This window comes from Notamacropus eugenii, chromosome 1, assembly GCF_028372415.1.
Source record: "Notamacropus eugenii isolate mMacEug1 chromosome 1, mMacEug1.pri_v2, whole genome shotgun sequence".
Lineage (NCBI taxonomy): Eukaryota > Metazoa > Chordata > Mammalia > Diprotodontia > Macropodidae > Notamacropus > Notamacropus eugenii.
In genome coordinates, this window is record NC_092872.1 from 652,162,215 (window position 1) to 652,188,017 (window position 25,803).

Genomic DNA, 25,803 nt, shown 5'->3' on the forward strand with positions numbered 1-25,803 from the left:
ATCTCTTTCTTGTGTGGCCATAAACTCTTTCTCTATCCATAGATCTGACAAGTAATTTCTTTCATGTTCTACTGTCATGCTTATGATATCATCCTTTATGTTCCAGTTAGGTATTTGTTTTGAGTAAAATAAAAGGCATACAGTGTGAAATGTTGGTCCATGCCTAGTTTCTCTGCCAGAATATTTTCCAGTTTTCCCAACATTAAAAAAAAAAGTTCTTGCTCCAATAGTTAGAATCTTTGAGTTTATCAAACACAGTTACTCTGCTCATTTGCTTGTTTAATCTGTTCTACTGATCAATCTTTCTATATGCTGTTATTTGGTCTTTTCAGTCATGTCTGACTCTTAGAGAACCCATTTGGGATTCTCTCAGCAAAGACGCTGGATCGTTCTGCCATTTCATTCTCCAACTCATTGTGCAGATGAGGAAACTGAGGCAAGCAGGGTTAAGCCAATAAAAGTTGTTTTCATGACTGTAGTTTTGTATTATAATTTGGGGGCAGCAGTGGCACAGTGGATAGAGTGCTGGGCCAAACGCAGGAAGACTTACCTTCCTGACTTCAATTTTGGCCTCCGACCCTTACTAGCTGTGTGACCCTAAACAAGTCACTTAACCCTATTTGTCTTTGTTTTTCATCTGTAGAATGAGCCAGAGAAGGAAATGACAAACCTCTCTGGTATTTTTCCCACAAAAATTCCAAATGGAGTCATGAAGAGTGGAATGCAACTGAACAATAACAAAAAGTTTGTTTTTTAAAAAATCAAATTAGCCAATGACTCATCTGTTTTTGTATTTTCAGAAAAAAAATTAGTTCTTAGTTTTATTTAAGATTCTGTTCCAGTCCCTTATTCTAACTGTAAGTATATCTTTTTCTTTTGTTGATAACTTGGAGGGAAAGTTGAGCCAACACATAGTTGGCAACAGTGTAGCAGAAAAGGAGTGGGCAGCTTTCAGAGATTTGGTGTACAACACTGCATTTGTTTATCTGGGTCAGAACACTCGCAATCACCAAGACTGGTTTGATGAAAATGATGGGGAAATTCCGAAGCTACTAAACAAAAAATGAGAACTCCATAGGATTTACCAGCAGGATTAATTCACCTCTAAAAAGGCAGCATTTAATTCTATCAAAAGCAAAGTATAAGCAAAGCTTAGAGAGATGCAAAATTCCTGGCTCAGTAAGAAGGCATATAAAATTCAGTTTTATGCTGATAGTAACAATCTAAAGCACTTTTATGGTTCTCTGAAAGCTATTTATGGACCAAAAACTTATGGTGCATCACAACTACTAAGTGCTGTTGGAGTCACATTGATTAGTGACAAGGACATGATCCTAAAGAGTTGGGCTGAACACTTCCATAGTGTTCTCAACAGACCATCATCAGTCAAGGCTGAGACCATTGATCCTTTACCTCAGGTTGAAGTCAATCCTTCCTTAGCTGAATTTCCAACTGAAGAAGAGGTTTTGAGGGCCATTAGGCTCCTTTCATGTGACAAAACACCTGGCACTAAGTATTCCAGCTGAGATTTACAAGATAGGGGGACCATTGCTCATACAAAAGCTGACTGAAATTTTTCAGCTTATATGGCAAGAGGAGGTTATTCCCCAGGAGTTCAAGGATGTCTCCATTGTCTATCTCTATAAAGGTAAAGGGAACAGATTGTCCCGTGACAATCACGGGGCGGGGAGGGGTCTCTATCTTGGTCATTGTTGGCAAAATTCTTGCAAGAGTCCTCCTTAATGGGCTGATCCTTCACCTGGAAGATGGTCATGTACTTGAGAGCCAGTGTGGCTTCAGAAAGGTCCAAGGAACAGTCAACATAGTGTTTGCTGCCCGACAACTCCAGGAGAAATGCCAGGAGCAGAACAGAGGTCTGTACACAATGTTTGTAGATCTGACCAAGGCCTTTGATGCTGTTAGTCATGAGGGCTTATGGTAAATTATGTTTAAAATTTGGTTGCCCAGAGAAGTTCATCAGTATTGTACGTCAATTTCATGATGGCATGTTTGCCCAGGTTCTGGGTAGTGGACAATGCTCTTGTGCCTTCCCAGTCACCAACAGAGTGAAACAGGGTTGTGTGCTTGCTCCCATGCTTTTTAGCATGATGTTTTCAGCCATGTCGTCAAATGCTTTCAACAAGGATGAACATGGCATCAAGGCCAACTACCATACTGATGGTAAGTTCTTAAATTTGTAAAGACCACAAGCCAAGATCAAAGTGGAGGGAATGTTGGTGCATGATTTTTCTGTTTGCAGATGACTGTGAACTCAATGCGGCCTCTGAAGTTGAGATGCAACAAAGTATGGACCAATTCTCTGCTGCCTGTTTTAATTTTGGCCTAATAATTAACACCAAGAAAACACAAAAAACCAAGTGCTCCATCAGCCACCACCACACCATCCATATGTGGAACTATTGGTTACAACAAATGGAGAACTCTGAATGCTGTGGATAGGTTCACTTACCTTGGTAGTGTACTTTCCAGGGACATACACACTGAAAATGAGGTTGATGTATGCATTGCCAGAGTTAGCTCAGTGTTTGGGAGGCTCCAAAGAAAAGTTTGGGAGAGAAGATGTATTAGACTGATTACCAAACTGAAGGTCTACAGAGCTGTTGTGCTGACCTCATTGTTGTATGCCTGTGAAACATGGACAGTCTACCAGCACCATGCCAGGAAACTGAATAGCTTCCATTTGAACTGTCTTAGGAAGATTCTGAGGATGACCTGGCAGGATAAGGTACCAGATACTGAAGTCCTTGCTTGAGTTGAACTGTCAAGCATTCAAACTATGCTTCAGAGAGCACAACTCTGATGGGCTGGCCACGTTTTTCAAATGCAAAATATTCACTTGCCAAAAAACTATTTTATGGAGAACTCACATGGGGCAGGTGATCACATGGTGGTCAGAAGAAGTGATACAAGAACACTCTCAAGAGCTTTGGATTTGACTAGGCAACACTGGAGACACTGATGCAGGACCACTCAGTATGGCACGCCTGTATCAGAAAGGGTGCTGTGTTGTGAACATAGCAGAATCGGGACTGCACAAAGTAAACATAGGATGCACAAATTTGGAGTATCCACCCAAAATATTCACACGGACCATCTGTGCCCAACCTGTGGTAGAGCATTCTGAGCTCATATTGGTCTGATCAGCCACAGTCGCACACACTGAAACTTCATTTTATTATGGTGAAGTCATTTTGGTCCTCTTTGAGAACAAAGGACAACAACCAACCAACCAACCATTTCCATTGCTAACAGGTCTCTATTATAGGTCTTCTGTACTCCATGTGGACTATTGTAATCTTCTAACAGGTTTTCCTGCCTCTATTCTCTCCTGTCTCCAATCCATTTTTCATACATATCAATCAGTAAACAAAGATTTATTAAGTCCTTACTGTATGCTAAGGACTGGGGATACAAAGAAAAGCAAAAACAAGGTCCCTACCCTCAAAGAGATAACATTCTAAAATGGAGACAGCATGCAGACAATTATGTACATACAAGAACATACAAGGTAATAAGGGTCAATTGCAGAGGGAAGTCATTTGCAGTGTGGGGCAGGACAAACAGAAAGGTCTTTTGCATTTAAGGAAATTTTGACTAAGTCTTGAAATGAACTGGGGAGGCCAGGGGGTAGAGAGGAGAAGGGAGAGAAGCTACAAGAAGGCATGGAGTCAGGAACGAAAAGGTGTATAACAGCATGAAAGCCAGGGTTGCTGGGCTGTAGAGTATGTGGAGAATAGTAAAGTAGAAGGATGGAAAGGTGGGAAGGGGCTCACGAAAGCCAAAAAGAAGAGTGTTACATTTAATCCTAGAGACAATAGCGAGCCATTGGAATTATTGAGAGGGTAGCATGGTCAGTCCTGTAGTTTAGGAAGGTCACTTTGGCAGCTGAGTGAAGCATAGACTCGAATGGGATGAGACTTGAGTCAGGGATGTCAACCAGAAGTCTAGTGCAGTAGTCCAGGTATGAAGTAATGAGGGCCTGTACCAAGGGTAGCAGCTATACAAGTGGAAAAAAGGGGACATATATGAAAGATATTGCAAGGGTATAAATGACAGGACTTGGCAACACATTTTATATGTGGGGTGGGTATGAGTGACAAATCAAGGATGGCACCTCGATTCTGAGCCTGAGAGTATGCTGGTATACTCAAAAGAAGTCTTTTTTCATGCATAAATATGGTCATGGATCTTTTTCACTCAAAATTTTTCAGGGGCTTTCTTTGCTTTGTAGCCAAAGTCTTCCACAACTGTAAGAGCCTACCTTTCTAGTTTTACCTCATATTCTTGGCTTTAATGTTCTCTAATAAAAGTGTGCTACTTTCTGGAAGGCAGCATGATATACTAGAACTTGAGATTAACTTAACTTCTGTGGCCCTCAGTTTCCTTATCTGAGAGAAGCTAGGTGGTGTAGTGGATAGAGTGCTGGGTCTAGAATCAGGAAGGCTCATCTTCATGAATTCAAATCTGGCCTCAGACCCTAGCTGTGTGACCCTGAGCAAGTCACTTAACCCTGTTTGCCTCAGTTTACTCATCTGCAAAATGAGCTGGAGAAAGAAAATGGCAAAACCACTCCCGTATTTTTGCCAGCAGAACCCCAAATGGAGTCACAGAGTCAGACAAGATTGAAATGATGGAACACCAAATGAATGGAATGGGCTAGATGATCTTTCAGGTGCTGAAGCTGTCTCCCACTCTAAATCTATCTTTGGTACTCAGATTCTAATTACAATTTTGGCAATTCGCATACATGTCACGTTTCCACTACTAGATATAATGTCCTTGGAAGGCAGGAATTGTGGATCTTATGAAACTTGTGTTTTTTCTTCTCTTTGTGGAGAAAAGCAACAGATAATTCTCCACAACTTGTCTACTCAGGGACAGCTCTGTTATGGTGAGAGGGAAGTCTCATCCTATTGATTAAATTCACAAAACACTCATACATTCCCTTCATACATCCTAAAACCAAAATTGTCTTAAATAGAGGTTGAAAAACATGACCTAATCTTTGAGGATGCATATGCTTAAAATGGTACAAGCACCTGTTACAATGGGAAAATTGAAGACACTCTTTTTCACTCTCCCCATCAAATGCCACTTTTATTTTAGATCTACCTTTTCGTTTTTTCTGGTACTCCACACTGACTCATTTTTACTGTTAGTCATTGTTTTCCCCTAATCTCTTATTTAGTTTCAAATACTTCTTACCCTTCTTAAAAATAATTGAGTCACTTTGCTTTTAGTACCAATTGACAAGTTGATTGTTGCTATGATGACACTCAGTATTTTCATTAGCATTATTATAAATTTAACACTCTCAGCAAATAACACATGATCAATTGAACTATGGGATTTAGCTCGACATAAAGCACTAAAATCTGAGCAAATTAATTTTGACTTAAAAAATGATAAAATTTAAAAACCAATGCATTTCTAAATCCATCTGTGTCCTTTAAAAGGCCTCACAGGCTTTAAATATTTAGAGATTCAGCCAGTACAAGACTGTGAAGGGTTTTTGCATTCGGTTACTAAGTAACTATGTGGTCTAAGAGGATGAACTATTTTAGGTACTTTCTTTGGCTTGCAGGCCCAGCGACTTTTCAAAGGCTACTATGAGGTACATTCATATTTACATAAACTCTTCAAAGTCTATGTGATTTGCAAACAGCATTTCTTGCCTTCAAATAGTAAATGTAATTTTATAATTGAAGATTATTTCATCTTTCAATTCTTCTTGATCTTCCTGGAGAAATCTGTGGTTTGGTTCGATGCCCCTTAGTATTCCATAGCTGTCTCTCTTGATGTTTTTTAGGATTCCTTCCTTGTTGCAGTTTTGGAGTTTAACAAAAAAAAATGTGTTGAAGAGAACTGAATTTCCAATTTTTCCCTTTTGGGTTGCTGTAGATGCTTTCTATTTATGAATTATTGCTTCTTTTTGATAATTCTAAAAAGTTTTTTGAATTATTTTCTGCAAAGAAAATTAGATTTGTTTTTCTTTTTCTATGATTTCTGGGATTGTGAGGCAGAACCAAGATGACAGAATAACAAGAAGTACAAGTGAGTCTTATCCCATATCTTCTCCACACGTATTTAGAAAATAAGTTCTGTTTGGGAAGTTCTAGAAAAAAATCACACTTAATTCTTCCAGCTCTGGTTGGCAAAGGGAGGCAGACAAAAATGTTAGAACACCACAGGACTGGAGTCTAGCCAGGAATGGAGACACAGGGCATAGGGAAATGTCTCAGATATAGCAGAGGTGGGGCCTGACCTGCTGAAGGGTGCAGAAAGGGTGCCAACTGGCAGCTCTATCACCTACTATTCAGTTCCAGGTCATAGATCGAGGGATGACTGAGGAAAAGACCTGCTTCTGAACATGGTATTTCAGGGTGAGGAGAGGTGGAAGTCCCTAGGCTAGGTACTAAGAATACAGCAAGTTCAGAAGCAAGCAGCAGCTATTATGACTCTGGCTGCAGGACTAGAGAGGGGTCTCAGTTCCAACCTCCAGCCCTTCATTGAGGAAGGCGTGAGGGAGTGGGTGACACTTGAATCTCACTTTCATCTGGAATAGTCAAAGAAGGGAAGAAGACATACACACACATGCGCACACACACATTTTAGTACAGAAATGAATTTTGATCAATAGGGAAGCAGGAGAGAAAGGAGGAGAATAAGAGGAAAAACAGATTAAAGGAGAGATTTAGTTCTAAGTAAAACAAACTCTAATGACATAAAAAATATTTTTAGCAGTTTTTTTTGGCAAAACATTAGAAACTGAGAGGATGCCCATCTGTTGGTAAATGTCTAAAAAATTATGATACATGAATGTGATAGAATATTGTACAGTAAGAAATCATAAAGAGGCATGGTTTCAGAGGAACCTGGTAAGGTTTGCCTGAACTGATGCAGAATGAAGCAGAACTAGAACAATCTGTATAATAATAATATTATAAAGGAAAATCAACTCTGAAAGACTTAAGTACTCTGATCAATGCAATGAACAGACTCATGATGAAATACGCTAACTACCTCCTATCAGAGAGGGAAATGAACTCAGGATTGAGACATCTTGTGTTTGAACATTACCCATATGGAATTTGTTTGCCTATACACGTTTTTAAAATAGTGGCTTTAATTATTCCTTCTTTCTCAAGATTGGGTGCAAGGTGGAGGGTGGTATAAAGGAGAGGAAGCAAATTTTCATAGATTAAAAATATAGTTAATAGAACTTTAGAAAATAAAATTATTGGGGTCAGTAATTCTAAGGTATTTACATTTTAGCCTATCTTTGTAATATTTATTTTTCTCAATAGCTGAATTATTTTTTAGGCTAATTTTTCTACATTCATTTTCATTGTCTGCAATTTTTTTCCCACTATAATTCATCTGTGGTTGGTTGCTACTATTGATTTTTTCAGGTTTTCTTTGTTTCCTCTCAATCTTCTTCATAATTTCAATTTTAGTTTCCATCCGTCTTCTGATCTTTTAAATGCCCAAAAGCTTTTCACTTATTTGTCGTAATTTAATTACTGATATCATTGCTTTTATTCTTTAAAATTTGTCATTTGTCATTTGTCCACTAAGGAAGTACCAGGAGTCTCCTGTGCTGTTTCTTTTCCCATCTGTGATACTTTAGGTATTTTTGCTACTTGAATTATTCTATGGAATTTTTAAAAATTGTAATGGTGTTCTTTACTTTGATCATTTCCCTTTTTGATGAATTATTATCATCTAAAACTCATTAAGTCCCAAACAGAACTCATTGTCTTTCCTCCCAAACCATCTTCTCTCCCCAACTTCCTTATTACATTCAAAGGTACCACGATCCTCCCAGTTACCCAGGTTTGAAACCTTAGTTTCATCCTTACTTCTCAACTCTCATCCCACTTGTCCAATCAGTAGCCAAATGTTGTCATTTCTACCTGCACAACATCTCTCCCATATGTCTCCTCTTTACTCACATGGCCATCACCCTAGTACAGGCCCTCACCGCCTCTTGCCTGGACTATTGCAATACCTTCTGGCTTATTTTCCTGACTCAAGTCTCTCCCCATCACTATCCATCTTCTCTACTTAGTTGCAAAAGTGATCTATTTTCCTCAAGTACAGGTCTGACCATGTCACTCCCCAACTCAATAAACTCCAGTGGCTCCATATGACCGACCTCCAAGATGAAATATAAAAACTCTGCTTGGAATTCAAAGCCTTCCTAACTTTTCAGTATTTTTATACTTTAATCCTTTCTACTCACCCTATGGTCCAACTATACTGACTGTTCCTCCTCCCTGTATTTCTCATCTCCATGCCTTCATACCGACCATCTCCCAAACCTAGAATGCTCTGCATGCTTTTCTCTGACTCTTAAAATCCCTGGCTTCCTTCAAGACTCAATTGCTACTTTCTACAGGAGGGTTTTCCTGATTCAATCAAACTAAAGGTAGAGATTTCCCCTCTAAGTTCCCTTCCATATTCTCTGTATTGTATCTTGTATGGATCTATTTATTTACATGTTTCCTTTCCCACTAGAATGTAAGCTCCCAGTGGGCATGCTTTTCTTTTCATCTCCTGACCTTAATAACTGGTAGGAAAGCGAGGGGAAGAAATGGACAGTTTTCTTCTATAGTGTTCCTTTTTTTTTTGGTAATGGTATTGTGGGCAGCTAAATGGCCTCAATGAATAGAGTGCTAGCTTTGGGAGTCAGCAAGATTCATCTCCCTGAGTTCAAATCTGGCCTCAGACATTTACTAGCTGTATAACCTCAGGCAAGTCCCTTTACCCTGTTTGCCTCAAATTCCTCATATGTAAAACAAGGTGGAGAAGGACATAGCAAACCACTCCATTATCTCTGCCAAGAAAACCCCTAATGAGGTCATGAAGAGTTGGATACCACTGAGGACAACAACGGGAATGTAAGAGCCTGGTTTCTTTGCAGCCTCTCACTCACTCATCTTTACTGGAGAAGTCAGCATGCCGCCCTTCTAAAAGCAGGCTCGATTTCTTTTTATGTACATGCTGATTTTTCTCAAACTACCTTTAAGAAATTATAATATCTATAGTTTGCAAGTCAGTCCTTTCTATCAATCTGAACTCTAATGGTAAATCTAGTCAACTCATTACTGTCATGTCTGAAGTTATTCATTTAGCTTTCCTATAGAGAACTAAAGAAACCACATTAATGCCAATCAAAATATTTAAACTTGGATTTTGGAAGGTGATACAGTTCTGCTTGGATTAAAACCAGCTCTGCTTCAATGGCATAGATCTTGACTTGACAATACTAATTTAAAGACAATTTTTTAATAGTTATCTCAAGAGAATCTGGAACATATAAAATAGTTTGAAAGTTGCCTTTTAAAATGTCTGACAATTGATAGTTTAAGCACACTTCACTTAAGAGCTTTTATATGAATAGTTCCATATTCACATACAATTCACTATTTGTTTTATGACGAAACTGGTTGATTTTATCACTAGAAGCAGAAAAGTTTGTCATTTAACCTCTAAGTCAAATAAATCACTAGTAACCCTAACCTGTACTTCTCTTTTCTCTTTGGGAATCAGAAATGGGGGAAAGGCCCAGGGTTTCCAGTTATGCCTTGATTAAGTGGGTCACAGAAATCTGTGCTTGGCCCTATGTCATTTAACACTTTTGTGAATGGCATGTATAACTATGGTATGACATCCCAAACATTCAGAAATGTATCAGGTGTTCCCAGTGTGCTGGCATACCCTGGAGCAAACACTACCACTGCCCTAATGGATGCCATACTTATCAATCTTGCGGATGACATAAAAGTGATAAAGATGGTTAATATACTATATGATAGTCATAACTCAAAAAGATCCTGATGAGTGAGAATATTAGGCAGAATCAAACCCCTTCCAACTCTAGATCTATAATCCTATGAGATAAGATAAAATTTAAGAGGGATAATCTCATAGAGGTTAAAAAAATCAACTTGATTCCAAGTTGGCACGGGTCATAGAGAATGGTTTCTCTGAAATACAGCTGGGGATTTTAACGAACTGAAAACGTTTAATGAATCAATAAAGGCAGCTAGGTGGCTCAGTGGGTAGAGTACTAGAACTGGAAACAGGAAGATGAATTCAAATCTATCCTGAGAAACTTACTAGTTGTGAGACCCGACAAGTCATTCACATCTCTCCGTAGTTGTCTCTACATTTGTTAAAATGCGGATAGTAACAGCAACTACCTTGATTGTTTTTAAGAATAAAAGGAAATATTTTTAAATAGTAGCTATTATTAGCTATAATAATGGAATATGACAGCCAAGAAAGCCTATAAAGTCTTAGGATTCATGAAAGAGACGCATACGTAGTGTTCAGGATTAGGGAGCTAATAGTCCCACTGTCCTCTGCCCCAGTCAGACCACATCGAGAGTGTTATTTTCAGTTCTGGTCACCACCTTTTAGGAAGGTAAGGTGCAGTTGTCCAGAGAAAGGAAAACATCCTGGGAAAGAGATCCTGCCATAGAAAGCTTGATTAAAGGAGTTGGGGAGGTCTAGCCTGGATAAAAGAAGACTTGGGGGGTGGATAAGCCTGATAGTTTCTTTAAGTATTTGCAGGACTATTTTGTATCAACATGGGAAAAGCAATTAGACTTGTTCGGCTTATTTCCTCAGGGCAGAACCAGAACCAATGGGTGGAAATTATAACAGCGCAAATTTAGACCTAATGTAAGAAAAAACTTCCAAAAGTGAAATAGGCTGCCTTCAGCAGCGATGAGTTTTTCTTTGCAGTTTTCTGGGATATGATATGGTATAACTTAGTTACAGGTTGGACTAGGCCTCTGAAGTCCCTGTCAGATCTGAGTGTCTGTGACTACTTAAATTATGTTTTTCTCTTTTAAATATCATTGTGGATAACAGCCATGAGATAACTGACATTCACATAAAACTTTAAGGGGACAACAGAGTCTATCTACATGCATGAAATTATTTAGGCCTCCTAATGGTCCTGTGATATAGAAACTAGAGCTAGTATTTCTATTTTGCCGATGAAGACACCGAGGCTCACAGAGGGTAAGGGACATCATTATTCATTTCAGTGATTGACATTTTAACCTATACATAGCTGCATTTCTGTGATATTCTTATCCGTACCCTCCCACAAGTTCTCCAGAAGAGGGTCACTCAGCTGAGGGCCTCCTTGAATCCTATTTCATGTTGCCTGGATACCAATGCAATATGGGGAGTGTCTGTTGTTCCCTGCTCTGGTTATCTTTTTTTCTGGTCATGTTACTTTGATGCCATCTTTCCTACTATTTCTCCAGGGAAATTTTTTATTTGTAAGTTGTAGTAGAACCTACACATACACCTCTCCATTATCCTTTCTGTGATCCTCAAGCTTAATTCTTCAGAGACTACAGCTTTACATGACGCTAAGGATGCCATAACTGGAAGACTACTGGAGTTAACAAAAAAAAAGGATGTGCTTTTTTTTTTTAAAAAAGAAGCTTAGGGTCATTACAAATCACCATTCAATATCCCAAAGACAGTCCAGCCTGCTTTTCATCCTGTTACGTTCTGTGCGTTGCTTATTGTCCACTGGCAATGTCTAAGATCAATAACTATACATATACTGATGGATGAGCTCTATAGATTGTCCATCTAACAACAAGCATTTGTTCTTGACTTTAAAAAAAAAATGTTGATAGTTAGGCAAGACTTTTTAATGATCCTGAGTTTCACTGAGGAGACTGTACAAAGTTCCAGGGCTTGATGCAATCAGTACAATACTAGCTACAAATAAGAGTATCTGAAGGAACTCAAAATCCTCACAGAACTCCCCTTCCATTTGGACTCTATGCTGAACCTTCTGCATTTTTCATATGTAAACACCTCTAGGGAATACGTCCACCTGTTCTATGTCTTGCTTAAAATTAATGAGGGTCATCAAACAAAAGCTATCACTATATTATATCTTTCAAGCAATCTTATGTAATTTTGACATATTCCTGGGAGACAACTTGTTAAGGTTGCTTTTTAAGGTTGCTATTTTTCTACAGTAAATCAAAGACTTCTTGTCAGCAAATAGTAAGCACAATGAGATCTTGTATAATCTATATTTTTCAGTCAACTGTGAGATGAAAAAAGTATATTCTGGGGTTACCTATTACCATCACTAAGGATATATTTGATATGTGGGGGGAGGGAACAATTACATCAAAAATTTTTTTCAGTGTCTTTGTTATACTCCCCTCCTTCAGACATCTTGAAAATTCATCTCTTACCACCCTCAAGATTGTGTCAATTCTAGCATATATTTCTCCATATATGCTTGGTCTGGCTCAACTACTTTTTTCCTATTTATTTTCTTCAGTGCCATTTCAACTAACTCAAGAAATATATGCAGAACTATTACAGTCCAAATGTGACAGCTCCATTTTCCCTGATAGCAAAAAGAGTTAGTTATAAAAAAAATTACAGAGCTTTTCTGTCTTTTCCATCTATTTGTTATACTTTCATTTTCAGCCTTAAATGTTTTGATTAGGTCTTTTCACTTTTTTATTTCATTACTTTACTTTTATTTAGTAATAGTGTCTAAAAACTTATTTGTAAAGGATTTAGCATACTAAAATATGCTACACATTAAGTAGGGACTTAATAGGTGCTACCTTCTTTCACTTCTATCCTTCCTTCCCTTCCTTTCTTCCTTCCATTCCTTCCTGTCATCTATCTCTGTAAGATTTTACAAATAAATTTAAATTCTAGGCTGCTGTTGTCCTTGACTGCCATATATGTGTGTGTGTGTGTGTGTGTGTGTGAATATGTGTGTGTATATATATGTATGTATGCATGTATGTATATATTCACTTAGCAAGGAGATCAAGTGTTTGCTAATGTGGTTTTTAACACTATTTTGATCTCTTCTTTATGGCATCTGACATTCATTTCTCTGACTGAAATTGTTGCAATAGATGTTAACCTCAATCTTAAAAGACTTCCAAAGTAGTTCCAATTGCCTATCAAAAAACCATGGAAAAGGAAATTGGCTGGTCATGTAGTGAGAAAGGAGGATAAGATAGTAGATGGATAACTTCAATAGCTAAATTTGTATCCACATAATGTTTTAAAAAATAAGTGACATTCACATATCACTTTAAAGTCTGGAAAGCACTTCACATATATCTTATTTGAGCCTCACAACTTCCTTGTGAGGTGGTTATTATAGAGATCATTGGCACCATTTTATTGGTGAGGAAAATAAAGCTGAGAAAGATTAGATGTCTTGCTTGCAGTCACATAACAAGTGAGAGCCAGGATCTGAACTCAGGATTTCCTGATTATAAGACCAATACTAGATATGTTACACAAACTGCTCCCAGATATATACAGAACCTGAATCTCTCCTCTGAACTCCAGTCTTTTTAATGTTTAAAATTTTTTTTCCTTTTTTATTATTAACCAGGGTAACATCAACAAACAAACATTTCCATATACAAAGAAGAAAAAAAGAGAAAGCAATAGAAAACTGTGAATCTCTCTACTTCATACAGCTTGGGGCTTTTGGTTTTTTTTTTTTTTTAGTATTTCAAATTTAACATGATAGTTCCAACACTCCTCTGCTTGTCTGCATCCCTTTCTAAACTTTCTTTTCCTTTTGTTTTTACAAATGACTCATTTAAAAATGATGCTCTTCATTGTACGCAGTAACAGTCACAGTGTGTGTGGACTGATTTGTATAGACTTAGCCTCCTCTCAGCAATGCAAAGACCGAAAACTTTTCCAGAGGACTCATGATGGAAAATGCTTTCCACATCCAGAACTGGAGTTGAGTGGCAGAGTGAAGCAGACTCCTTTCTCTTTTGTTTTGTTCTCTTTCTCATGGTTTTTCTCATTCATTATAATTCTATGCAACATGACAAATGTGAAAAATGTGTTTAATAGGAATGTATGTCCTAGAGCCCATATTGGATAAAATGTCATCTTGGGGTGAGGGAGAGGGAGAAAATTTAAAACTTATGGAAGTGCTGAAAACTGAAAATAAATTAAACATTTAAATAAAAATTTAAAAAATTGATATGTTCTTTCTTTTTTTAATTATCACTATCATTTTCCATTACCCTCTCCAAAAATCCTCTCTTCTTTGTAACAAATAAGAATGGCAATGAAAAATGAATCCATATATTAGATATATTTAAGAAGGTATGTCTCAATGGGCACTCCAGTTCATCTCCTCTTTTCCAAAATGGGAAACATGACTCAGTCGTCTGTAGTCAAGACTGCTTATTCCATTGAGCATAATTTTTAAGTCGTTCACAGTTGTTTTCTTCAACCTCCTGTGATTCACTGTGTGCACTGTCTTGTCATGCCTGTACACTGTATTCACACATCTTACCAGGTTTCTCTGAATCAGTATCTTTCATCAATTTTATGGTAAAGAATATTCTGCTACATTCATGTGCTATAATTGGTTCACCATTTCCCAACTGATAGGCATATGCTCTACTTTTAGTTCTTTGAAACAACAAAAAAAGTGCTGCTATAAATACTTTATACTTCTATGTCCTTTCCCTCTTTTAAAAAAGATTGTTTTGGCCGTTGTTGTTGTGGTGTTTGTCCTTTGTCTTCCAAGAAGACCATGACATCAGAGAAGTGATGACATGACTTGCACTTGACTTTGTTTTGAGTGAAGGAGGGCTGTGCAGGTCATCAGCCTCACTTTCTCCTCCTGACCCATGTGGGTCCAGTGACCAGATATTCATCAGGATGACTCAGGATTGGGGTATGAACCAAGTGGAGGATTTCTCAGTAAGTATACTGGATTTTCAAGGTATCTGAAGGAGGGGAATATAGCAGACACTGAAACTCACTCAATGAACAAGAATGTCAGGAAGCAGTAGGAGAGTAGGAACAGAATTATTGCCAGCAACAGAACTGTAAATGGAAATGATTTGAGTGGCACCCCCTAGTTTGAACCTTCAAACTAATTGGCTTGAGGCCTTCCCAAAGGTGGAAAATAAGCAAAGCTTGGGACATGTTGCTAAATCCAATACTGGGGTCCCATGGAGCTTCCAGTGGAGGCCACTGAGTCTCACTAGCCAGAATGTGTCAGAGAACTATTTGGTTTGGGCATGCCAAAAGACTGGTTGTGATTGAACTCGATCTGAGAGAAGGTGCAGTGTGCAAAGCCTGCAGAGTGCTAGTTTGAATATACTTTGATTGTACCTCTTTTAGTTCTTTGTTTATTGACAAAACCAACCTTGTGTGGTTGACTCCATTATAGTTCAATGAAATACAGCAAACCAATGCTGGGAAAGACATAGTTTTACTGGTCTGATAGTGCCTTGAACCAAGAGTCGAACTGTATAAATAGAGGGTGCCACAATGGAGAAAGTGCTACCCTGGGCATCAGGAAGACCTGACACTTCCTAGCACTGTAATCCCAGGCAAGTCACTTAACGTCGGTCTGCCTTCATTTCTTCAGGGTAGTGTAGCACATTGTAGACACTTGAAAAATCCTTATTTCTTTCCTATAAATTCACATCAACCATTCCGCCTTGGCTAATGAGTTGAGAAACTTTATTCACAAAAAAGGTAGAGCTGAGATACAGGGGTAGTAGGAGTTCTATATGAAGCAAGCAGGACCTGATGTTCTCCCCAGATGCCTTAGCACTGAGTGGAGCTCTAGTGAACCTAAAGGTGCTCCATCCCCTGGGTGCGTATGCCTGACGTCATCAATGAAAAAGTCAGGAAACTAGGCAGAGTGGTCCCTGATGGTGTAAATGAATAAATCTTTGTTGAACTGAATGGAACAATTCTCTTAGGTATGATGTGAACACAAATTATTCTCTCCAAGTCCAATATGGAATTACCTAGGTCTATATCTATACGTAATGTGTATATAATATTATTCCCCTTTTTAAGGCAGTGATAATTAACATCAGACCTACCTGCTGGTTTCTCATATTCGGGTGTTCTATGTAGCCCACTGGCTCATTATAGAATCTTGCATTGGTTCTTATGAATTTGGCATACATTATATGTGGTCTCCTGGGATATGTATTTTCTGAATGCTGCTCTGCTTTTTCAGCTTCTTTTTCGCATTTGTTTTTTTCTTTTCTCTTTACTATATCTGGCAAATGAACATCTGATACTTTACAATTATCTTTTCTGGAAAAAAATCCATTTATTCCAATTAGTATTTCAATATTCATAATTGATAATCATATAAAATACTACTCAAATTCCTATGGATTGCAGCTAGCCCCTTAAAGTAGCATAGGCACTGGTGACAAAGGTAAGAATGTTGAGTCTGGTGCTGGGAGAGACCCAAGTCCAAATCCTGCATCTCTCTATACTGTGATGCCTGGGGCAAATGACTGCTTTAAACTTCCATAGAAATGGAGATAAGAAGACCCAAAATGCTTATCTCACAGTACCTCTAGGGGCAAATGAAATGATGCATGTATTTTATAAACCTTAAAGTAGTATTTAAATGCCAGCTATTACCATGAAAATAGTTATGAGTTGACTAGATTGCTAAAATGTCTATTTTTTAAAAAAATATTATTTAAAAAACAAAGCTAAGAGACTGGGGCTGATAATGGCTTCTCATTATAATTTTTAAGACCTTATGAGGAATCTTATTTATAGCAGAGAATGATGATAAAATCACGCAGACAGAAGAAGTTGTATCTAGTCACTCAAAGTCTGATCCTGTGGTTGATTTTGAATCCATCAGTGCCAATGTCGGTTCATGTTTCTAGGCCTTGATATTCTTATAGGTAAAATGGAAACAGTGATAATTATCCTTTTTCTGTCATAAAAATCTGCAAGGAAAATGCTTTGTAAATATTAAAAGTGCAATATGCAAATGTGAGTGATATAATGCTGTGTAACTGTGAATTAACATTATCTTCACATATAACTTTCTAGACAGTTAAAATTTCAAGGTTAACTTAAAGAACAAGGAAGACAAAGTCAACCAGGATACTTTGATCTTTTCTAGAATAGGAAATACTGACGATATCATCCTAACTAAATAAAATTCTTCATTATCTTTTAGTGTTTTTAAAAAAATTGTGACTTACACAATGACCAAATTGCACCCAGCATGTCAGTGAAAAGAAAGAACATGCTAAAATTAGTTTAGAAATAAAATACAAAATAACGTTTGGGGTATAAAATCCTTTGCAGACCTTAAAGGCATTATGTCAATACTAGTTCTTCTTCTTCTTCTTTCTTTTCCCCTATTTTTCACCTAATTATTTCCCCTTATCTTTCCCCCCCTTTTTTGTTATAAACAAGAGAATATAAAGAGGTTAAATGAGGACGATGACAATAATGCAGTAGTAGTAGTAGAACTCCCTCTGAGCTCATTCTCCCATCTGACATTGGCATTGGTAGGTTAGGTTCCCTGCAGGGCAACTTCTATTTGTATTCTAGGGTTTGCCCTGTGGGTGGTTATGCCTGACACTGTAGCCCCCACTAGTATGCTTCCAATTTACAATCAGCCAGTGATCTGTTAGTTCTTAGTAATGGTTGTTACAAAGCACTTCTCCCCCAAACCTGGTGCACACTCTCCACAAATACTGTCACAGTCTGTGAAGGGGAAGATTGGGCATAAACTTACAATACAATGGTAGAAAGGGATATATGTAGGAAACATACATGAGCAAGGAAATCCATAACTCTGGAACTTTAGAGCGTTGATGTCCTTCCTTTCTCTGGATAAGTCTTCCCAAAAGTCACTACAAAGTATGCAGTCAATTATCATCTGCTGCTCCCTTGCTAGGCTAAGGGCATTTTCTCAGAGTACAGGGTCTTAGCAGGCTGTGATGACATTGTGTTCATCCTTTGTTGCCTAAGAAGACCATGCCATCAGAGAAATGATGACATGACTCGCACTTGACTTTGTTTTGAGTGAGGGAGGGTTGTGCAAGTCACCAACCTCACTGTTTCTCCACAGCCATCTGAATCCAGTGACCAGATATTCATCAGGATGAATGAAGATGACCCAGGATGCACTGGGAGACCTTGGCCCCTTTAGCACAAGGTCTATGCAGGTACTCAGGGTGAGGTAACGCCCATTCTTTGAATAGGCCTGTTTAAGAAGTAGATACGGCCCCTTTAATGAGGCCAAGAGAAAGAAAGATATCAGACTGAGAGGGAAACAGCAACAGTTACTATTAATAATCACTGTAAAGCTAGGAAGGTCAAGAAGAGCCTTTAGGCAGGGGCCCATTGGCATCCCAGCTTCAGAGTGCAGTAGGTTTAAGATTGTGGGAAGGGAAGGGAAGGGAAGGGAAGGGAAGGGAAGGGAAGGGGAGGGAGGGGGAGGGAGGGGGAGGGAGGGGGAGGGAGGGGGAGGGAGGGGGAGGGAGGGAGAGGGAGGGGGAGGGAGGGAGAGGGAGGGAGAGAGGAGGGGAAGGGAGGGGGAGGGGAAGGGGAGGGGAGGGGAGGGGAGGGGGAGGGAGAGGAAGGGAGGGAGAGGGAGGGAGAGAGAGGGAGGGAGAGAGGAGGGGAAGGGAGGGGGAGGGGAAGGGAAAGGGGAAGGGAAGGAAGGGAGGGGAAGCCCAAAAGGGATCATGAAGAATCTGCCACAATTAAAAACAACTAAATAACAACAGAATGCTTCCTTTATAGATAAAAGGGCTTCCTTTACATTGCAGTGTTTCTATTTGTGCCCTTACAACCCTTCAGCTCAAATGGGATATAACCTTACACCGTAATAATCAAATCTTGAGAAGAGCTTTTAATATATGTACATATATATCATCTTTATATTTACACATGCACATATATTTGAAAAGTAACACCTTTAACATTAAGTTATAAAGGGAAGCAGGAAGAAAATACAGTAGCCAAATCAAAAGAATCAGCATAAGGATAAAGTAAGAATTAATTATGGGCTGAACACTTAATATTTTAGACCAAAATGATGCTAAGTCTAGAAGAAGGGAATCAGAACATTTTAACTAGTTTACAGAAATGATTGATGAGTCTCATCTCACATATAGAGAATGTAATCTCTTAAATAGAATATGTTCCTTGTGGGCAGGTTGTTTCATTTTCATTCATATTTCATTTCATATTCATTCATTCATTCATTCATTCATGTTTGTCCTGGTATCCTCAGCCCCCAGCGCAATACCTAGAACATAAGCGGGGTTTAGCAAATACTTGTTGATTATTTCTCATTTACAATAATAAGAATTTACTACTCACTAATAGTTTTTTGGTAATTTGTTAAACAGTCATTATTCACAGGCAAATAATAAATTGATAAACTTGTTTTCTATTTTCTTCAATGGAGCAGTGACTAGTATGCTTCATTTCATTTTAGGAAGACCTGGGTTCAAATTCTGTCTCTAATACTTACTTGCTCTGTGACCAAAGGCAAGTCTTTCTTTAAACTCCCTGAGCCTCAGTTTTCCCATTTATATAATGAAGGAATTGGTTTAGATGGCCCCTAAGATTCTTCTAGTTCTATATCTATAAGCCTATTTAATTGTTTGGATTTTTTACCCTCCCTATTTACTAGGTCTCTCCACCTCAGGACAGTAGTCTAATACTTAAGTGGTGGCATCATTAATTTCTAATAACATTAATACTTTTCTATACTTGCTTCCTTTGTTGACGTTAACTTTCCTAATTTATTAGCCTCTGTGGCCAGTAATCCAATTTGGAGCAAATAAATTTTCAGCTTCCCTTTTCATACTGTAACTCAGTTTATCAGAAAAAGTTTACAAAATTCAAACCCTTAAATAATTCCTTTGTTCCCAAATAAGGTGGGTCAATAAAATATTACATTTAGAGAGGAATGAGAGAAGCCCTGGTTAGGTCGATGTTCAATGTTAAAACCTGTCTTGTACATCAGGCTGAAGATATCATGAGCTTTTCCAACTTAAAAATCAAAGCGAAGTCTTCCCTACCTCATTTTCACTAAATTTCCTCTAATCGAATCCATCACAGAATCTGAGCGTTTAGAAGAGTCCTGAGCAGTTATCTAGTCCAACCCACACACAAAAGGAATCCTCAGTATTACCTATACAACAAGTGATCACTGAGACTGAATGGAGACCTCCAAAGGAAAGGGAACCCATCCCCTCTCAAGGTAGCCCCTTCTACTTCTGGACAGTCTAATGATGAGGAAGCTGTTCCTCACATCAAACCTCAACTGACCCCTTTGCAAATCCTACCCATTGCTTCCTGGTTCTCCTGTCTGGGTCCAAAGAGAGGAAACAAGACTAAACTTTCCTCTACATGTCAACTCTTCAAGCTATCATGATGTTCTGAATGAGTCTTCTCTTTTCTAAGTTAAAGATTCCTTGTTCCCTCACTCAAAGTCCTTCACTATCCTGGTTATCCTACTCTCAACACTCGTCAGGTTATTATCTATACCTTTGAACTGCAATGCCCAGAACTAAATAGTCTCCAGATGAGGGTCTTATGAGGACAGAGTATATAGTTGGGCTACTACCTGCCTATTTCTGGAAGCTAGGCAACTCAAGATCAAATGAACTTTTAAAATTTGAAATATCATACATCTGACTCATACTGAACTTTAAACCCACTAAAGACTCCCTTCCCCTCCATCAGAATCTTTTTCAGAAAAACTGGTTTCTAACTATCTTATACTTGATTTTTTTGTACCCAAATATAAGATTTGACATTTATCCTAATTGAATTTCATCTTATTAGATTCAGCCTGTCAAGATCCTTTTGGATTCTGACTGTATCCTCAACTGTTTTGTTAGCTCTATCTTTTCTACCTTTGTGCCATCTGTAAATCTTTATGCCATCTGTCTTTATCCAAGTCTCTGAGATGAGACCAAGCACAGATCCTCAGGAAATTACACCCAAGACCTTCAGCCAAGTTGACAATGAACTGTTAACAACTACTCTTTGAACTGGACTATCTAGGCAGTCCTGAATCCATCTAACTGTATTAGCATTCAGTCCATATCTCTCCAACATCTCCACAAAAAGACTATGATATACTTTAGCAAAAATTTTGGTGAAATCTAGGCACACTATATCCCTATAGCATTCTCCATATCAACTAGTTTAGTAATATAACCTTCCAAAATAGGAAATGAGGTTAGTCCTGCACAATTTGTTCTTAATAAACTCAGGCTGTCTCTTTATAATCAATGCTTTCCACATGTTCAAGTGATTCCTTTAATAAGAATCCCACATATCTCAAAGCCCTATTTACCATTATTAATTGACAGATTCCTGTTATATGTTATTTTGTCTACTCTGGCAGGGGCAAAACCACCAAGCAGGCAATTCTGCTTAACCTAGTTGAAGCCAAGATGAAGAAAGGCAGGGCTCTGGTACCCACAGCCATGAACCTCTATCAACTCTGTTTCTAGCCAAATTCTGATCTCTATAGAACAGAGTTGGAAAATGAACTATTACTTTTATAACATACTGAACTAAAAATAATGGCAGTTTCTTTGAAGATGCATTAGTGAGGGGGCTTTTTTTTACAATTATGCAAAAAACTTTTAGTTCCATTTTCTAGGTCTGGTCTTTAGCTTTTGGAGTTGTCAAAAAAGATTTAATCTTGTATTTTAATAAAGAAATTGTACATTAAAAAAACCATACCAGTACAGTACACATAGCTGTAACTTAGGAGCATAGTCTAACCCATTCATTTTACGGGAGAGGAAACTGAGGCCCAGCAGGTGAGCTGATTTATTCAAGGTAACTCAGCATTGGTCTGAGAAAGAAAACTTTCCACTCAGAAGAGTGTAAGGCTGGAGCACTGATTATCTGTATTACTTTTAGGAAATCACTTTTACTCCTCTGTACCTTTTCTATAAAATCAGGAAAATAATTTGTATTATCCTCTTTCTAGGATTGTTGAGAAAAGCATTTTCATAAATCTTATTAAACTCGTAGGATTTTGAGCTGGAAAAGCCCTTAAATTGAATTTAGTGCAACTCTTCTCCCTCTTTAATTTTGCTAAGGCCCAGGGAGGTTGTGACTTATCCAAGGTCACACCAGGAATAAGCAACAAAGTGTGGGATGTGAACCCCAGGGTTTCCCAGAGTTCTGTGCCCACCTACAGCCTCTGTCTGTGCCTATGGGCACAGTCTAATGCAGTACCTGTTGCCAGGAATAGTCTAATCATCTCCCTCCTTCAATGGATTTCTTTTTGCAATCTGCCTGAACAGTTATCTTACTCCCACCCTGTAATACTTTTCCCATTCTAGTGTTTCTAATCCCCCAGTTGTCATTCTACAAACCCTATTCTCCATCCCCTGCTTCTTGCTCCCTTATTCCCATTTTCCCTCCACCCTATACTCCCTCAATATTCTACTCCAGATCTACCTGCCCCTTCTCACCATGTTCTCTAGAATGCTTTCTCTACATCTCACAAACTGGCTTTCATCTTAAACCATCTCCTTTCTTACTCCTTCCATCTTCTGGCAGTCCCTCCTGAGATAACTTCATCCCCACCCCCACCCCCAACACCCTCATCCATCTTTTCCAATGGAGGTTAAGTGACTTACCTAGGGTCAGACAGCTAGTAAGTGCCTGAGGCCATATGTATCATCCAGTCAAGATTTGGGTACTTTTGACCAAGCCCTAGAATAATCTCCCTCCTTCCTCAATGAGGTCTTTCCTCCCAAGTTCCTGGTCACATACCAGGGGACTTCAAAATACTGATATTGCCTCAAAGTGCCTCAATTTACTTCATTACTATGATCTGCTCCTCTACTCCATCTCCCATACATGGAGAGGCTACACTCTTGATCTTATCATTACCCACAAGTGTCCCACTTCCATGTTCCTTAGGAACCCCTAACTCTGTTCAATCCCTACTCCGTAGTACTTTCCCAGGCCAATGTATCTTTTGCTTAATTTGAAGATCTTTCCCATCCATTAATAGGCCCATGTGACCTGCTTAAATCACATGGAAGCCTAAGTCACCTGTGGTGGGAGGAGCTAGATGAATGGGTAGAACAGGAAGGGGTGGAACAGGAAGAGGCAGAGCTGGAGCAGAGCTGAGAGGAAGGTGGTCAGACTAGTCAGAGCTGGGAAAAACAGAAGAAGCAGGCAGCTGGCTGAGTGAGAGAAGGGCATTTTGTTTAGGGGAGCGTACCTGTTTGTGGGAAGGTCTGATAATGTATATAGACATCTTGGTTACTATGATGGATTTCTTTGTGCTATGATGGATTTGGCTTTCTGGGTCTGCATGAATGTTTTTCTTCTGTCTTCCATGTGGAGAGTCTGTTATATTTTGCTGGCATATTCAAAGCTGCCTTAGGCGCTGTGAATATTGCACTGGTGCTACAGCCATCACCCCTCCTGAATTGGGTAATTTCTCCTGCCTTCCCTTTCTCAACCTTTTGGTGAATCAGTTCAACTCTACACTATCCTCTAACACTTCAGTCCCTTGTCCCCTTGTCATATCATTGATCATACCTTATTAAGTCCCAACTATGGATTAGTCCCTCATTTAGGGGCAGTTATGTGAGTCAGGGAAGAGAGTGCTGAGCCTGGAATCAGGAATACCTGAGTTCAAATCCAGCCTCAGACACTAACTAGTTGTGTGACCCTAAGCAAGTTACTTAACCTCTGTCTGCCTCAGTTTCCTCAGCTCTAAAGTGGGGATAATAATAGCACCTACATTCTAAAGTCGCACTGAAGATCAAATGAGATATTTGTAAAGCACTTAGCACAGTGCCTGGTACACAGGTACACTTAATAAATGCTTATTGATTCCCTTCCTTCTCCCCTCTCATCATCCATTGCCTACATGCCTATTCATAGGCTGCTGAAGAGAGCTGGGGAAAATTGTGAAACTGTGTTGACTGGGTCCACTATAGATTTATGTTATATCATCTCCAATGGACCCTCCCTGTAGCCAGGTAATCCTTTTATACTCTCCAACTAGGTGGCACAGTGAACAGAGTAGTGGACCTACCCTTCAGGAAGAGGCTCACAACCCTAGGTATCATCCTTGATTCTTCAGCCTTACTCACCCCTCCTATGCTACTTGTTGCCATTTCCCTAAGCGTCCCCAAGTACCTTCAGAATACATCATATACGTCCTCCTCTCTGACACAGCCACCCTGTTAGAGGTCCCCCCATCACTTCATGCCTGAACTACTGCAACAGTTTTCTGGTTCATGTCTTTGCTTCAAGTCTCTCCCCACTGCAGTACCTCCTCCACTCAGCTACTAAAGTGATCTTCTTGAAGCTTAGTTAGCACGTCACTTCACTATTCATGAAACTCCTGTTACTCCCTATTACTTCAAAGATCAAAAATAAATCCTAACTTGTAGTTTTATTAAATCTTACTGTCTTTCACACATCCCCCCACTGAGACACACCTGCCTCCTTGCTAATTGTTGCACAAGACTTTCCATTTCTGGAGTCAGGCATTTTTCACTAGCTGTGCCTGATGCCTGGAATGTTCTCCCTTCTCATCTCTGCCTCCGGGCTCTTTGCAAGTCTCAGCTCAAATCTTACCTTCATCAAGAAGCCTTCCCTATTCCCCTTCAAATTAGTGCCTTCTCTCTGAGGTTACTTCCAAGTTACATTGTGTGTGTGCATAGTTCTTTGCACGTGGTCTCTCTCATTGGAAAATAAGCTCTTTGGTGGCAGGTTTCTTTTTGTTTTTGCCTCTCTTTGTATCCCCAGTGCTTAGCATAGTGCCTGACACTGGGTGTTTAATAAATGCTGGCTGACTCCTCCTCCTATCCAAGCCTAAAGTTCTCTTCTTGCTGCTGGGACTAGCATCCCAGGCCCCAGGTTCTTTCCACTAGTCTACCTGTGCAGTCTTCTCAGAGAAGGCTCGGGAAAGCTCACCACCAAAGTCTTACATCTCCAAATGTATTGCTCCAGAAGTATTTGAGTCTTCTGGGGGCAATGAAGCTTTTGAGCACTGGCTCTAGAGGTGGAATTCAGTCGTCAGCGACAAATAGATGTCCCGTGGCTTCCAGGTGGAAGACTTTCGGAAGGAGGGGCAACCTGGAATCACACCTGGCGGGCGGCCGCTCACGCCCAGGTAGAGGCCCCCAAGAGAGCTTCCTCCACCAGCAGGGGCTGGTCTAAGTCTAGACCTCTTTATAGGTGGCCTAACCGAGCACCTAAATAGACGGAACCTGGAACCTCTCCTAGGAAAGCTTAGAGCGTGGAAGAGAGGAAAGGGAGGGGAAAGCGACGAAGGGCAAGGTTGTGGCTCTCACCCATCTCCATCTTCCTTGGAAGAGGCCACATTATTCTCTGTCTCCTTGTTCATGGAGCTCTCCAAAGCCTGACACGGGGTCATGGAGGGCCCGCCAGAGGCTCGGGGGCTTTTTTTTTTTAAGACTCAATTGAAGACAAGCCTGGAGGGCTGCCACGGTGCCTCCCACCCGTCGCTAGGAGACCCAGGTGCAGCCCCGCAGGGGAGGGGCGGCCCCCAGAACGCAGGCGCCCTGCGGGTTCGGGGTGAGGGGCGCGCAGGCCACCGGGCGTCCTGGGCTCAGCCCCTGGCTGGGCAGCCAGCCCTGGGACTTGCCCGGCCCGCGCCTGGCGTGTGTTCTGCCAGGCTCCTCTGGCGAAGAGCGGGAGGGGCCCGAGCTCCTGGGCCCGGAATTAGGCGCTTGTCCCTGCCTGGGCTGGGGCTGCGGGGACCCGGAGGCTTGGCCTCAGCTGACTCCCATCTGTCCCGGCCGGGTGCCCGCCCCGATACCCGCTGCCTAATGCCGGGCCTGGCATTCTCCGTGAACGCACCCAGGAGTTTCGTACTGCGGGGCTGGCGATGTGTTAGATGTGCGCTGAGGGGCTGTGAGGAGGCTCACAGGACAGTTCTTC

General features: G+C 39.9%; 1 protein-coding gene across 2 annotated transcripts in view; it reads right to left on the bottom strand.

Annotated features, from left to right (window-relative positions):
- The window catches only part of CIMIP6 (ciliary microtubule inner protein 6), a 59,151-nt gene extending 33,764 nt beyond the window's left edge, over positions 1–25,387 (bottom strand). For both annotated transcript variants that reach the window (XM_072635568.1, XM_072635567.1), the window contains exons 1-2: positions 25,194–25,387; positions 15,933–16,152 (exon numbers count right to left, since the gene is read on the bottom strand). In XM_072635568.1, coding sequence (XP_072491669.1) covers positions 15,933–16,152; positions 25,194–25,276 — 303 coding nt within the window. In that variant the 5' untranslated portion in view covers positions 25,277–25,387. The remainder of the gene's footprint in view (positions 1–15,932; positions 16,153–25,193) is intronic.
- Positions 25,388–25,803: the final 416 nt, after the last annotated feature.